General features: G+C 64.4%; 1 protein-coding gene across 9 annotated transcripts; it reads left to right on the forward strand.

Moving 5' to 3' along the window:
• Nucleotides 1–1,067: 1,067 nt before the first annotated feature.
• On the forward strand, nt 1,068–14,196 carry EGFL7 (EGF like domain multiple 7). 9 transcript variants are annotated; one of them, XM_074331345.2, is made up of 11 exons: nt 4,136–4,318; nt 5,614–5,755; nt 5,941–6,031; nt 9,781–9,902; nt 10,039–10,155; nt 11,436–11,551; nt 11,747–11,842; nt 11,980–12,144; nt 12,856–12,920; nt 13,492–13,654; nt 13,834–14,196. In XM_074331345.2, exons 4-11 carry the CDS (start codon nt 9,823–9,825, stop codon nt 13,854–13,856), a joined length of 825 nt encoding a protein of 274 aa, XP_074187446.1. In that variant the 5' UTR covers nt 4,136–4,318; nt 5,614–5,755; nt 5,941–6,031; nt 9,781–9,822; the 3' UTR covers nt 13,857–14,196. The 9 variants fall into 9 exon arrangements, 8 of the variants coding, with proteins under 8 accessions (XP_074187447.1, XP_019612308.2, XP_019612311.2 ...); XM_074331346.2 differs by lacking the exons at nt 4,136–4,318; nt 5,614–5,755 and adding an exon at nt 1,068–1,208; XR_002139587.3 differs by lacking the exons at nt 5,614–5,755; nt 11,980–12,144 and adding an exon at nt 5,528–5,587 and having other exon boundaries at nt 4,127–4,318.
• Nucleotides 14,197–14,272: the final 76 nt, after the last annotated feature.

Here is a 14,272-nt window from a genome sequence, read left to right on the forward strand (position 1 = left end):
TGCATGTTTGCAAGCCACCTCTGGGTGGGGGGGCGTCTGCAGGGCCCCTCAGCACCTATTGAGGATGCAAAGGGGCCCTGTCCCAGCGAGGGCAGGCAGTGAGCGAGAGACGAGGCCCTGCTCTGTGGAGCTGGCGCTCAGGTGCCGTGTGAGGTTAGAACTCAGCCCAAGTGCCACGGGAAGCCTTCAGGGGAGCTTAGGCAGGGATGTCACATGAGCTGATGTCACCCTGCACAAAGCTCCCTGACAACTGGTGTGGGGAGGAGGGGTGCCCACCAGGTTGAGGAGGAGACCGTCCAGGCGGGAAGTGTGGTGGCCGGGAAGGTAGAGCCCATGCGGATCTGGGAACGAAGGACAGGGTGTGGGGGTTGGGGTTGGCTCCTGGTCCTCCATGAGTGGTCTACAGGAAGCGAGGTGGTGGGGGCAGCAAGAAGAAGGAGCCTAGGGTTCCCAAGAGTCTCCCGGTGCCCAGGCACCCTGAGCTCTCCGTCCAACGCTTCTGTTTCCCACTGGCCAACCCTGGACAAGCATCTTCCCCTGTGAGCCTCAGGCGTATCATCTGAAAACGGAAAATTCTCAGTTCAGGGGTGTTATGTGAGCACTGAGCATGGTGCCCAGGTGCCCAGCAGGGGGCACTTCTAACAGACACGTGGGGCAGGAGTCAGGGCAGTGGGGCGGGGCGAGGAGAGCTGAAGACCCCAGGCAGGCTGGACAGACCCCAGCTCCCTATCAACCCTGTTCCCTTTGGGGCCTGGCCCCACTAGGTGTAGACAGCTCACCTGGCCCAGGGGTGCCCGAGCCCGGCCACCTCCCTTGCAGCCCCCACTGGGATGGGTCGCTGGACCAGGCTGTCCCTTGATTAAGGTTCAGCCACATCTGGCGTGAGGCTGGGCCCAGCCGTAGTGACAGAGCCATCCTGTTCCTGAGGCCAGCGGCACTCGGTGTTGGGGGGGTGGGGGGGAAACAGGAAGCCCCATCTCTCCCGGCAGCTCCGTGCTCTGCTCTCCCCTTCCTGCATCCCGGCTCACACTGCGCCTGGTACCCCTCTGCCTCAAGCCGCCTGAAGTGCCCACACTGGCTTCTGCTGGGGACTTGGTTCACCTTCTCCTGGGGCTGCAGAAGCCGAAAGCTTGGCTGTAAGAGGTCCCAGGAGGGTCCCAGGGGGCCAACCTCTGCCACTCACCACCTGACCAGCACACTCGGGGACGGTAAGGTAGTAGGACCCCTTCCCAATCAAAGTGCTCTGGCAACAGGGAGGAAGCTGCAAGAGTCTCACCCTGCTAACCGTGGAGCAGATGGGGAAACTGAGGCCCAGTGTGGGCAGAGCCTCCAACGGAAGCGAAGCTGGCACCAGAGGGCCAGGGTCCCTGCCTTGGACGCCACACTCAAAGCTGGCAGGGCTCCAGGCCAGGTCTGTGAGCCACCTAGGTGTGGACAGCCCAGACCGTGTGGAGGTCGCTGACCAGTCCCACCAGGTGGTCACCTCTGTGCTAGGTCTGTGAGGCAGGGCACGCTCTGTCCTCTGGGGACATAGGCCTGGGTCAGAGGCGCCACTGACTCCTTCCAAAAAGGACTCGGGGCGGGCAGGTGGTTTGCTCGATGAACCTAAACAGACGCTATCAGAGTGGGGAGGAGAGCCTTCCTGCGGGGAGCGGGGGGTTCTGGCCTGCCCAGGTTGAGCCCCCTCCAGCCTGGAGCACAGAGTAAGTGAGCTCCCACCGCTCCAGCACCCCAAGGGGCCCAGGGGACAGCAAGTGCCACTTTCTCCTTCCAGGCCTCTGGGACCCTCCTGCAGTCTGAGGGTCAGACAGCACCCATCTCTGTCCTCTGCCTGCACCCACACCTCCGTTTTGGGCAGCCCCTCCCTGACATGCCCTGGGTTGGGCCAGGTCTCCAGCAGGGGACCTGAGACGGTAGGACACGGTGGGGTTCTAGGCAACTGGATAGGGCGAGGCTGGTACCCTGACGCCCTGAGGCAAGGCCTCTGCTCCTTGAATTGGTTGTGGTGTTGGTCCAGGGAGGGGCTGGGGGCAGGGCTTGTCAGGAGGGGATCCGGAGCAATGGCACAGCCCCTAAGCAAGTGGGCAGCAGGCAGGGCTAGACCCCACCCCAGGTGGCACCCAGGAGCCAGAGTAGGAAGATGGACTTCAGCAGGACCCAGGGCTCTGCTCTCTCTCCTGTCTGTGCCTGGACTCACCTCTGTGTGCTGGGGCACCTTTCCAGAAAGTTCCCTAACATGCCCCAGCTTTAGAGGGAGGAGTTTGGCTAATTAGCTACTCCTGACCCATCCTGTCCCCTGGCATGGATGGGTCTGATGCCTGGTGGGGGGCATAAGGAGGCATCTGGGTGTTCACTGAGCAAACAAAGGAGGAAAGGAAGGGGCTGTTCCTGTCCTGCCCTGGCCCCTTGCTTACCTGGCCGAGTGTCTTCCCTCGCTGGGCCTCAGTTCCCCCATCTGTACACAAAAGGGGCTGGATCTACCCAGCCTTGATGTCTGCTGGTTCTTCCACCCAGGGGCACAGAACAGATCCCTGGGCACCTCCTGTGGGGGAGGAAAAGCCCAACTTGGCCCTATACTCTGGCAAGGACCTTGGCAGGATACCCCAGCCCTTCTGGGCAGATGGGCCCTCAGGTGGGTGAGCAAGGAGGCCGAGTGAGGCAAGGGGTGCCCAGAGTGCGGCCACTGTGGACTGGTGGGGAGAGATGGGGGGATGGGAGGCTCTACCTGCCAGCTCCAGCCTCTGGGCAGGGGGCACCTCAGCAAAGAGGCCTCCAGGCCCCTCGCCACTCAGACCAACAACAGCTCAGCCCCAAGAGCCTCCTCAGCCATCACAACAAGCCTGGTGGCTGGCACCTCTCTCACCCCCATGGAACAGATGGGGAAACTGAGACCCAGAGGAGAGAAGACCCTGGGTCCTGCCCACAGCCCTGCAGCTTTGGCAGACGCTTCCCCGGCCATGGGGGTGGGGAAGGGAGCAGGTCCCTACTGACCACGGGACCTGCCAAGTATGGGTGAGACCCCTCCTGCTCTCAGCATTTCCATGGGGAATTTCCCAGGCTGCCCTGCCTCCCTCTAGGCCTGGACATCAGCTGGGTGGGGCTGGAGAGAGGTGAGGGTGAGTGGAGGGGCTCAAGGTCACAGAAACGAGGGTGCTCCGGCTGTGGGTAGGAGGGCTGACCCCAGATCAGGGCTTGTGCCCCAAGGCAACCCGGCTCGCTCGGAGGCCCTTGGCCAACTGTGTGGTCTGGGTGGGTCCTCAGCAGCTGCCCAGCTCTCCGTGGGCACCTGCCACCCACCATCACAGCCTCTGATGCTCGGCCTCCAATCTCTCAGAGCCATTTAAATGAGGAAACGGCAGACCAGACCTGGGGGCTGGACCACCCACTCACCTGAGGAAGCACCCCCTTTGGCCAACTGAAGGGCCTGCGTTCCTCCACCCCCATCCTGCCCCGCACCCCTCTGCCTGCTGGAGGCTGAGGGGGCCAGAGAACATGCTTTGCCCAGGACAGCACCCCTGCTGGTACACCTCCAGGACTCACTGTCCCCTGGGCAGCCCTTTCCAAGGCACACAGCTCCCTTCCTAGAGAGGGCCCTGAGCTGATGTCTGCCCCTCCTTGTCACGCCCCACAACAGCTGTTCTCAGACCACCCAGCCCCCTTGTCCATCCCCACCCTGTGGCACACACATCAGGGGGTGCTGGTGAGTGCCTTGGGGGAGAGTCCAGGGTCACAGAACCAATGGTCCCTTCCGTGGAGACACACTAGCATGGCCTGAGGTCCCACCAGCCTGGTGGACCCACGGTACTACGAAAGCCCTGGTGCCAGCCACGTCCTCTGTCACACACGGGACCAGCCGGTCCCAGGGTCAGGAGCAGGGCTGTGGTCGGCCAGAGCCTGGTCTCTGGCTGCTTCAGGGTTCGACTCTGAAGCCCCAGGGGGACGGGTCCCCCACCCCTCCCGCAGCTGGGCCAGGCCCCTCCCTCGAAGGCCCCCACTGCCCCTCAGCCTCCTGTTTGTGTGCCGACAGATCCCATTATCAGTGGAGAACACACACAGGAAGTCCGGTGGGGAAGGGCCCACCCCAATCCTGATTTCCACGGGAGGGAGCATAAAAAGCCGCCCTTCCTTGCCCGGGAGGAGCCTCCCTGCCCCACGACGGCTGTCCTGCACGAACGGCTGAGATGGAGGCTCCAGCAGACAGGCCAGGCGGATGGCCTCAGGAGGTGCCCCGGGGCGGCTGGCGAGGGGCAGGGTCCACCCCCGGCCCAAGGAGGCAGCTGTGGTGGCCATGGCCCAGCCAGGGCCTGGGCATCGTCAGGTATGGCAAGGGTGGCCTTGGAAGGGCAGGAAGCGGGCAGAGCGGGGTGAGCGCCTCGGCTCCCAGTGACCACGGCACCTGTGCCAGCTCTGGACTCTGCTCTCTGGTGCCATCTCATTTTCCTCCTATTGGTGCCATCCCCACTCCTCAGAGCACAGTCAGGCCCCTTGGCCACAGGTGCCCACTGATGGTGGCCCAGTCTAAATTGCGGTCTGGCCTGCCCGACTCCAACACTTACCCCTGGGCAACCTGGCAGCTGTTATGATCCCTGGAAAGAGAAGGCACGTGCAGCTGGCACCCTTCCCCTCCTGGCACCCCTCCTTCTGGCCATACTCTGCTTCCAGGAGAATCCCAGCTTGGCTCTCCTCTCAGACCCAGATGTCCTGAGGGCATCCCCCAAGGGTGGGCGAGCACTCCTGGGGAGATCGGGGAGGGGTGCCCGTGGGGGGCAGGAACCCCAAAGTCAAATCTGCAGGCAGGATGAGCAGTGCATGTTGGGGGCACGGAACATAGGACCAGGAGGAGTCCCCTCCTGCTGGCCTGGCTTCAGGTGTCCGCAGGCAGAGGGTCCACGTGGTGGAGTGTGGTGTGAGCACTCTGTCAGCCCACCTAGGACCCTGGGGCAGCGCCTGTTCTCCCTCTCCCCTACCCCACCCAGAGTGGCCCAAGTCCCCACCCAAAGCCCCCAAGCTGGAGTGGGGGCCTTCCCAGCCCCAGCCCCAGCCTGCTGCCATCTCACGTCCACACCAGCAGCCTGTCTGAGAATTGCCCATTTTTCAGATGTGGGAGCAGAAAATGAGGCCTCAGCCCTGGTTAGTGGCAGAGTAAGGACAAGCTGACCCAGCCCCCCAGGCTGTCCTTTCTGCTCAGGCAAGAGGTCAAAGGGTCAAGTGACCACAGCTTCAGAGACTGGAGGGGGCAGGAGACTGGTGAGGAAGCTCTCCCCGGACCCAGCTCTTAACCCTTTACTGCCTGGGGCTGCACGAGGGCTGCCCTGCCTGGGTTGGGGCCAGGAGACCTAGGGTTCTCAGACGCAAGACCCCCCCCTTCACAATCATAGGCATCCAGGAGCAGCTGTCCCCACTGCCCTCAGGCCATCTGCCAGGGGTGTCCAGGGTCCCCTGGTCTGGGGCAGTGGCTGCTGAAGGGCAGGAAGGAGAGGCCTCATTCTGGGGGCCCCTGTACAGCCAGCTGGGTCCCCCCCTTCAGCTCCTGTGCACCAAAGGAGGCCCAAGCCTGATGTCTCACAGCTGCTCGCTCTGCAAGAAGGTGCCTTCCTTCCTGTGAACCCGCAGGACCTTCTCCCAGCACCAGGGCTTTGCAGAGGGACTGTGGGCTATAATAAGCAGAGCGTTTCCATCCCCTGGGAGCCTGGGGCAGGAGGCAGCAGTTCCATCTGACAGACAGACGGAAACCTTGTCTGCTACCAGGCTGAAGGTGTGAGCGGTGGGCAGAGCTGAGAGGCTCTTCAGCTTGGGCCATGATGCGGTGGGGGTCTGTAGGGCAAATGCAGGCGAGGTCCCGCAGTGCCATCAAGGCTGGCCCCTGGCCCCTTTCCCAGCCCCTGGATGCCAGGGTGACCGAGGCTGTGTGCTAACCCACACCGTGTCTCTGACCTGCAGACCCCAGCACAAGAGAGGCACAGGTTGCCCCCACTGTCCAGAAGAGCAGCTGCCACCAGTGTCTGGGGCATGAGGGAGACCCCTTCTCCAGGTGAGTTTCCACAGCAAGGCCCAGGGGCTCCGGGCAGCGGCAGAGGGGCCGGGCTGGGCCTTTACCTGTGCACAGGCACTTAGGTGACCAGGGCTCAGGCTTGAGTTCAAGGGCAGAAGCTGCCAAGAGGGGAAGGCCAGGGCCTCAGGCAAGGTGATGGCTGTAATAATCACATTAGAAAACGACCAAAGGGGTAACAGAGTTCCCAGGTAGGGCATGCCTGCACCTGGCTCCAGCTGTGCCAGCCGCTGTCCCTCAGTGGGCACTGCTGCTTCTAGACATTCTGCCACATGGGGCTGCTTTAGCACATGTTACAAATGCGTAAATGGAGCTGAGGAAAGGAGAGACCAGCCCAAGAGCCCCCATTGGTGACCATGGAGTTGGGGGGACTCCCTGGGGGCCTGAGGAGCACTCAGGGGTGGTCCTGACTGTCCTGAACAAGGGGGTGCTACCCTAACACCCTGATTGGGAGGGGGGCCTGGTGTCACACGAGGACCCAGCCGGCTCTGCGGGACTCCTGTGATCTCATGGGAGTAAGGGGTCTCCACACTTCGGGGGTCATGATGCCCACCCTACATGTGGCTACAGAGCCTCAGTCAGCTTTACCCTACCCCTGGTGCCTAGTGAACTGGCCATCTCCCGCCCCCACCGTTGGTGCTCAGCTTGGGGTGGGAGGGGCGAGAGCTAGCCACCCCGGGCCAGTGTGACTCCCCAGTGCGAATCCCCAAGGGGCCTACTGTCAGTCCTGGTCCCCTGCGGCTGGCGGCGGCGCTCTGAAACCGTTGTGCGTCTGGAGCCCCGAGTTGTAGCTGACTCACTGCCCGGCCCGGGGGCACAGTCCCCTGCGGGGCCTCAGTTTCCCCATCTGCGCAATGGGGGCGGGAGGGCAGGCTGGGGGCTCGGAGCCCACCCCGGGGCGGAGGCGGGGCCGGGGCGGGCCAGGTGGGGCGGGGCCGGGGCGGGGCAGGGCCGGGGCCCCTCGGCGCGGTGGCGGCGGCGGCGCGTGCGCGCCCGGATCGGGCGGTGAGTGCGGAGGGAGCGGGGCGCCGGGCCGGGGGCGCGGGGAGCGCCGAGGGCGGGGGCTGCTCGCCGCTCAGGTTGGGGGCGGGGGAGGTCGGGGACCTAGCGGCGAGCGGAGCTGGGGGGCGACGCCGAGCGACGGCGGGGAGTCGAGAGGTGAGCGGGCCAGGGGCGCCAGGCGCCACAGCGCAGAGACACGACCCCCAGACTTGGCCCCGGGTCCTGAGGCTGGGTCTGCAGAATGGGCCCAGCGGCCTTGGGAAATGGCGCCCCCTGCTGGTGACGGGCGCCCCGGGCCCGGCCGCGCTGGGGGCCGAGGTGGGGAGCGCTGCAGCCCCTCATCCCGCATCCGGGCCCTGCGGGTCCTCCAGGGCCTGACTCTGGGCCTCGCAGGCCCGGGACCCCACAGCCCAGGCCAGCCGAACCGTCTGCGGGGCGGGGAGGGGGGTGTCACTCCACCCTCACTCCCACTGCCCCACGAAGCCGGCGTGCAAGGGGAAGAAGGGGCGTGGGGCGGGCAGTAGAGAGGGCACAGTGAGTCAGTCTTGTCTCACTCCGCCTCGGCGCCCCCCCCCCACCGTGGGTCCTAACGGGCAGAGCACCCCTCCCGGTAGGAGGGGGAACCCAGGGCCATGGAGCTGCGGTGGAGTTAGGCCCCTCCTTCTGCAGACCCAGCGTCCCCGGGGTGTGTGGGGGGTCTGCCCGGATGCAGAACGGCCAGGTGCGAGGGAAGGTGGCGGGCAGGGCTCATGCTGACACTAGGAGGGAATGGGACACTATTGCTTATGGATCTGGTGGCTGGTGGCCACCCCCGGCCTGGCTGTCCCGCCCCAGCAGGGCTGCAACACCAAAGGGAAATAAGAATCTGCCAGCCCAGCGAAGGCAAGGCAGTGCCATCGGCTTCCTCCAGTCTAGGGGGAGAGCATGACTTTCAAAAACTGAGTCTCCTTTTCTGAAGCACGATTCCTTTTCTAGGCCGCTTGGATAAGTAGGGAAGGTACTGGAACTGGGTTTTTGCAAAGGGCAGTTACACCTGTAGAAGCCTGGCATGCCCTGCCCAGCTCAGCCACTGAGCCCACCCACCCACCTCTGCCTTCCCAGAGCCTCCTCCCAGTGCCACCTGTCCTCACCATGCCAGTTCTGACATGGACCATCAGGCCTGCCCCCCAGCTGTGCTGCCCCCACCCCTGCCATCCCAGTTCATCTCCCCACCGGCTCTGATTAGCAGGACGTGCCTCTGCGTGGAAACTGAGAAATCCCCCACTGCCCCCGACACCTCAGTTGCCCACTGCAGTCTCTGCCTGCTCAGCTGCCCTCTGCCCTCCCCTCTCCGGCCCCCCCAACAGAGAACGGGGGGTGCAGGAAGGACCCTCCTCCTGCTGCCTTTCCACCCAGCCCACGGCCATGTGATGCAGTGGGCAAGAGTGTGGACTGAACCAGCTGAGTGACCACTGGGACCCGGCATGGCATCACTGTCCCCTCAGGGTCGGGCTTGGTGGGCATGGAGGGCTCAGCGACTGCTCATGGTGGTCATGGTTATGGGACTGACTGTCAGAGGCAAAGGAAGGGCCTCCGAGACCCCAGTGATGTCTCTGAGGAAACAGTCCCAGAGAAGGGGACTACCTTACCCTGACTCTATCCCCCTCTCCCACACACACGTTCAGCTTCTCCTGGTGCCTTTCCTACAGGACAGCCCACGGGCGTGGGCACGGACACCTGGCCCCTTGGGGCCCTTGGTAGGGTGCCGGATCCTGGGGGCGTGGCGCTCCCCAGCTCCCCAGTGCCCTGGCTGCACATATGGCAGCATCTTCCCCAGTCCCGGACTGTGGACCGCCTCTCCAGTCCCTGGGCTATGTTCCAGACCGTTAATTCTGGGCTGGGTTTCTCACATGCCCAGGAGTCCTCCTGCGGCCTCCCTGGCTCCCACCCACAGCCAGCAGAGGGACGGTCCCGATCCACTGGCGTGGGGTGGGGAGGGTTGCTCCAGTCCTGCCAGGTGGGCGCCCAGTGGGGCCACTGTCCTGGGAGCCCTGAAGGCTGCATGATACTCCAGACGGGTTCGGTCCGCAGTGTAGGACCCCCTACCTCCTAAGCGCGGACCCCCACACCACTGAGGACCGGGAGGGCTCATGCATGAAGCGCCGCACCCCTGCTGGACTCCGACACCATGCCGCCTCGACTGGCTCCCCATCTGGCAGATGAGGCACTGGAGCCAGAAGGGCCAAGTCAGCTGGGCTGGGTTCCAGCTCTGCCCACTAACAGCATTTGCGGACTGAGATTGGGGTACAAGCGTGCCTTTGCGCTGCCATGACAGGAGGGCACTGAACCCCGTTAGGGGAGGGAGAGCTGGTCCATACGCAAGCCCTGGGCCCCCACTTGCCTGAGTGAAGTTCCCTGGAGCTTCGGATGCTTTGCAGGCTCACCCAGACCAAGCCCCACAGGGTTAGGGTGCCTAGGACCCCAAATGAGAGTGCTGGCTTCTGTTCCTGGGCCCCGATGGTGTCGCCTTTCTGTGGTCCCCGGGTGAGCTGTACGTGGCTGGTGAGCGGCTGGCCTCACTTGGTGAGGCAGGCTGGGGGATGGGAGAGCTGGCACCCACCTGTGGGGCCTCTCCCGCTGGCAGGAGGCTGAGCTGGGCAGGTGTCAGAGCCAAGGGACAGTCCCCACCCGGAGCATGGGCTTGAGGAGGGTCTGCGGAGGGACTTACAGGGCTGTGCCTTGTGCTCCAGGCCACCCTGAGGAGAAGGCCGTCCTACCTGGAGACACGGGCCATGTGGGGCTCCAGCGAGCTGCTTCTGGTGTGGTTCCTGGTGCTGGCAGCGGGTGGCACCGAGCATGTCTACCGGCCTGGGTGAGCTCATCCTTGAGGCTCCTGCTGAGGGTCCTCCCCACAATGACACTGAGAAGCCCCTTTCCCGGGTTCTCGGCTCCCCTGGGTCCCAGTGCTGGAAGCCCCTGGCTGACCCACTGGCCCCCCACCTCTGCAGCCGCAGGGTGTGTGCTGTTGGGGCTCCCAGGAGCCCCGTGTCCGAGTCCTTCGTGCAGCGTGTGTACCAGCCCTTCCTCACCATCTGCGATGGGCACCGAACCTGCAGCACCTACCGGTGAGTGGCCCCCACCCGCCACACATGAACCCTGGGGCCCAGGAGGGCAATTCACCCCGAGATGGGAAACCGAGGCCCAGAGCAGCAGGACTCACTGAGACCATGTCCAAGTGGGTGGCAGAGACTGATGCCTGTTGGAACGTGGGCAGTGCTGGCCTCAGGAGGGTATCGCGGTGACCTCAAACACCAGTCCTCCAAGAGCATCTGGCACATCTGCCTCCACCCTCATTTTAGAGGGGTCCCCATCCCGTCTGCTCCCCTCCATTGCGGGGTGTGAATCCCCCACCCCCGGCATCACTGGCTACTGTACTGTCCACTTGTGATGCTGCCTCCGTCCTGCTCCAGCCCTCGGGGCTCCAGTGGGCACCCCTCTCCCCTTGACGGCCCCAGTGGTCACAGATGGAGAGCCAGCCCCCCGCCCCTCACCAGTATGTTCCCTTCGGCTTCTGTCAGCGGGAGGGGCATCCATCTCTGGTTCTCAGCTGTGGGGCTGTGGCTTTCAAAGATTTTATTTTCTGTAAGGTTCTTTAAGACCTCCCTGACAGAGGGCGGGGTTTGGGCTGGGGACCCAGAGACACATGCCCAGTGTGGGGCAGAGCCCTAGTTGCCTCTGCTCGGGTACCTCAGCCCGAACATAAAACATATGGAAACGTCATGTTTCACTAAGCCTGGGTGGCTGAGGAGGGGGCTGGTAATTACAGCCCTGATTTGTGAGCCCTGTCCAACCTGCTCAGGGGAGGGGGCCTAGGTGGCTCCTGAGCCGGTGATTTGAGAAGTGTGGGTCTAGAAGAGCACCTTCAGCAAACTGGGGAGACCAGCCCTGTTCTGCTGGTGACATGCTGCGGGACCAGCAAGACCCTAACCTTTCGGCCTGGATCCCCCTGTTCCTGGAACAGGAGGCTCAACTGGCGTGGCACGTCTGCGTACCGGCACCACCTCGGCTCTAGGCCAACCCCAGCCGGGGCTTCCTGCCAAGTCTTGGGGTCCCACTCATCACCACAGAGCAGGGTGGGGAGGTGGCTTTTGCAGTGACCCCGAGCTGCCATCCCAGGGGGAGAGGACTTCTGGAGGCACACCTGGGTAACCTTGTCCACTCTGGGGGAGACGTGGCTTCTGTAGGGCTTAGGACCAGACCAGCCAAGAAGGTGGGTGGATAGGTAGGGAAGGTGTGTCTCGCTTAGCATGTCTGGGGAAAGCCTGGCCTGGGCCCAGGAGACCTGGTGCACCCACTGAGGCCAGTCCATGAGGGGCCCCTCTGAGCTGCCCCTGCCACCCCACAGGACCATCTACAGGACTGCCTACCGCCGAAGCCCTGGGCCAGCCCCTGCCAGGCCTCGCTACGCCTGCTGCCCGGGCTGGAAGAGGACCGGTGGGCTCCCTGGGGCCTGTGGAGCAGGTGAGGGCCTCACAGCACCCAGCATAGTAAAAACAGCAGCCCATCCCACTCTCCAGACCCCAGCAAAGCACCTGCTGCTTCTCAAAACCTGAGCCCAGCGCCTCCTCGCCCTGGCTGCGTGGTACCCCTCCCTGCTGCCACCCATGGGGATCTGGGGAACTTCCTGAGTTGGTGACAGGCCTCCCCCACCCACAGCAATATGCCAGCCACCATGCCAGAATGGAGGGAGCTGTGTCCAACCAGGCCGCTGCCACTGCCCTGCAGGGTGGCGGGGAGATACCTGCCAGACAGGTGAGGCTGGATCCCGCCCTCCCAGAGGGGAAGGATCTCCCTGTGTGTCCTGGGTGGCCCTTGGATGGGTCGGTCTCTAGGAGGCTTAGTGTGGGCACCGCTCCCTAACTAACACTCCCCCCCCCCCCCCCCCGCAGATGTGGATGAATGCAGTGCTGGAGGGGGTGGCTGTCCCCAGCGCTGTGTCAACACTGTGGGTAGTTACTGGTGCCAATGTCAGGAGGGGCACAGCCCATCTGTGGACGGGGAGCTCTGCCTGCCCAAGAGAGGGAACCCCAGGGTGGCCCCAAATCCCACCAGAGGTAAACGCCCCACCGGCCCAACCCTTGCTGCTGTGCCTGGGGGAACAGGGGGGGAGGACCTGGGGTGGTGGACGTCAGCCAGTAGGTCTGTGCTGGGCATGGTGGGGGGCTGCAGACCAGCTCCCTGACCTGGCAGAAGCGGGCTCTTCCCCACAGGAAGGACGGGTGGTGGCTTCTCTAGGGCATGTGGGAGGTTGCCGGGGGCCTCACCTCAGCCAAAAGGGGAAGAAGGCCCGGCCCCGGGGTCCTGTGTGTCCCCGCGCCGCAGCCTGGAGGCGGCACCTGTGCTGGTGACGGGCCATTATTACTTTTGGTACGCGCTGTGACACTTCAAACTCGTACCGTGAGTAATAATGCGCCGTCGGCAGCCTGGCACCAAGCGCGTGGCACGGACCTCGGCGGGGACACCCTCAGCATGGTGGGGACCCTGCACCAAAGGGCTGGTGGGAGTGGGGCTGCGTCTGCCGAGCCATACCCCAGGGGGCGCTGAGCTGGCAGGGCCACCTCCAAGACCTCCAGGCCTGCCCTGGTGGACACCTGAGACCAGAAGGGGGCAGGGGCTTGCCACCACAGCTAGGACTTGAACCCGTCTCCAGGGTTCTGTCCCACACCTGGGGCAGAGGCTGGGCGGCCACCCCATCAGGGTAAGAGGCCGGCCTGGGGTGGGGCGTGTGGGCTGAGCCCCCTGACTCAGCACCTGGGTCTCCCCAGGAGCGGACGGTGAGGTGAAGGAGGAAGTGAAGAGGCTTCAGTCCAGAGTTGACCTGCTGGAGCAGGTGAGGCCCCCCCCACCGCTGTCTCCTGTGGCAGAGATCTCACCCTTGGGATGGCTGTGGGGTCCAGCAGGGGTGCCCCAGGGGAGGCTTCCTTGATCCTGCAGCCCAGGGGGCCCTTGGTCTGGGTTCTGTGCGTGATAGGGGCAGCATATGACCGGGACCCCCAGGACAGCAGGGGCCTGAGCTCAGCCCTGTCCCCTCAGGCCACACAGCCTGAACGCAGGTCCAGCCTTTGTCCCTATGGGGACCAAGTGCCCCTGTGGGCCTTTCCACGGGGACACTGACCTGACGACCCCTCAGAAGCTCCGGTCCACCCCTCCTAGCTCCCCTGACCTGGGACCCCAGTCCTTGGGGAACGTGTGCTGTCTGCCTGCGCCCAACCACCTCTGGCTCTCCTGGCTCAGAAGCCCCCTCTGGTGGACATCCAGGGCCCCGCAGCTACAGTTAGGTGGTTTGGCAGAGCCCTTGCTGGCCACAGCAGTTTCCTTTAAAGTCTAGTGGAACAGAGGGTGAGGGGCTGGCCCAGGGTCACACAGGCCCTTCCCCACCCGGCCCTTTGCCTGCCCCACAGAAGCTGCAGCTGGTGCTGGCCCCACTGCACAGCCTGGCCTCGCGTGCCCTGGAGCACGGACTCCCTGACCCTGGCAGCCTCCTGGCCCACTCCTTCCGGCAGCTGGAGCGCATCGACTCTCTGAGTGAGCAGGTCTCCTTCCTGGAGGAGCAGCTGGGGTCCTGTGAGTGCCGGGTCCCCACGCCCACCGCCCCACCTGAGTTCCCCTGCTAGCTGAGCCACCCAGACAGGGGGGGTGGGGGGGGAGGGTTGGGGCAGCACAGAAGTGAGAGGGCAGATCTGGCTGGACTGGAAGGTGGTGGAAAGCAGTGACCTCTGACCTCACCCCCTATCCACCTGTAGGTTCCTGCAAGAAGGAGGTGTGACTGGCTTGTCTCCTCACCCCAAGCTCTGCACTGCACCCCCCACCCCACCCTCCCCACTGTGCTGGGCAGGACAGGAGGGCGGCTGTGAGCCAAGGCAGGGGAAGGCGCCCCCACCTCTCCTTACTGAAGAAACAGGGCAGAGCGGGCTGAGGCGTCCTGTGAATCCAGCCCCAGCCCAGCCAGACCCCTGCACCCCCGAGCTGGCTTTCAGGGCCAGGTGGGGCTGTGGCTGAGGGAAGGTACGAGGGCTCCCTGCCCAGAACCTGGTGCTGCTCACTGGGCAGTGTGCTGTGGGGGAGCCCCACCCCAACCTTTGTCAGAATAAAATGAGACTTGAGGAGCTGCTGCTCTATGGATAGGTTTTGGGGGCATTCAGAAGCTGACGTGCCTCCCCCAGGCCCACGGCCCTGTGCTGG

The sequence above is a fragment of the Rhinolophus sinicus genome, chromosome 16 (assembly GCF_057876585.1).
Source record: "Rhinolophus sinicus isolate RSI-liver-muscle chromosome 16, RSI-T2T, whole genome shotgun sequence".
NCBI classification, from domain to species: domain Eukaryota; kingdom Metazoa; phylum Chordata; class Mammalia; order Chiroptera; family Rhinolophidae; genus Rhinolophus; species Rhinolophus sinicus.

What these genes read in the sequence shown, in the direction of transcription:
- EGFL7 (XM_074331346.2), top strand. Translation starts at nt 9,823, where the DNA reads ATGTGGGGCTCCAGCGAGCTGCTTCTGGTGTGGTTCCTGGTGCTGGCA. An exon ending in CGAACCTGCAGCACCTACCG is followed by an intron (nt 10,156 to 11,435) that starts GTGAGTGGCCCC and finishes GCCACCCCACAG; the next exon opens with GACCATCTACAGGACTGCCT. An exon ending in CCCTGGGGCCTGTGGAGCAG is followed by an intron (nt 11,552 to 11,746) that starts GTGAGGGCCTCA and finishes CCCCACCCACAG; the next exon opens with CAATATGCCAGCCACCATGC.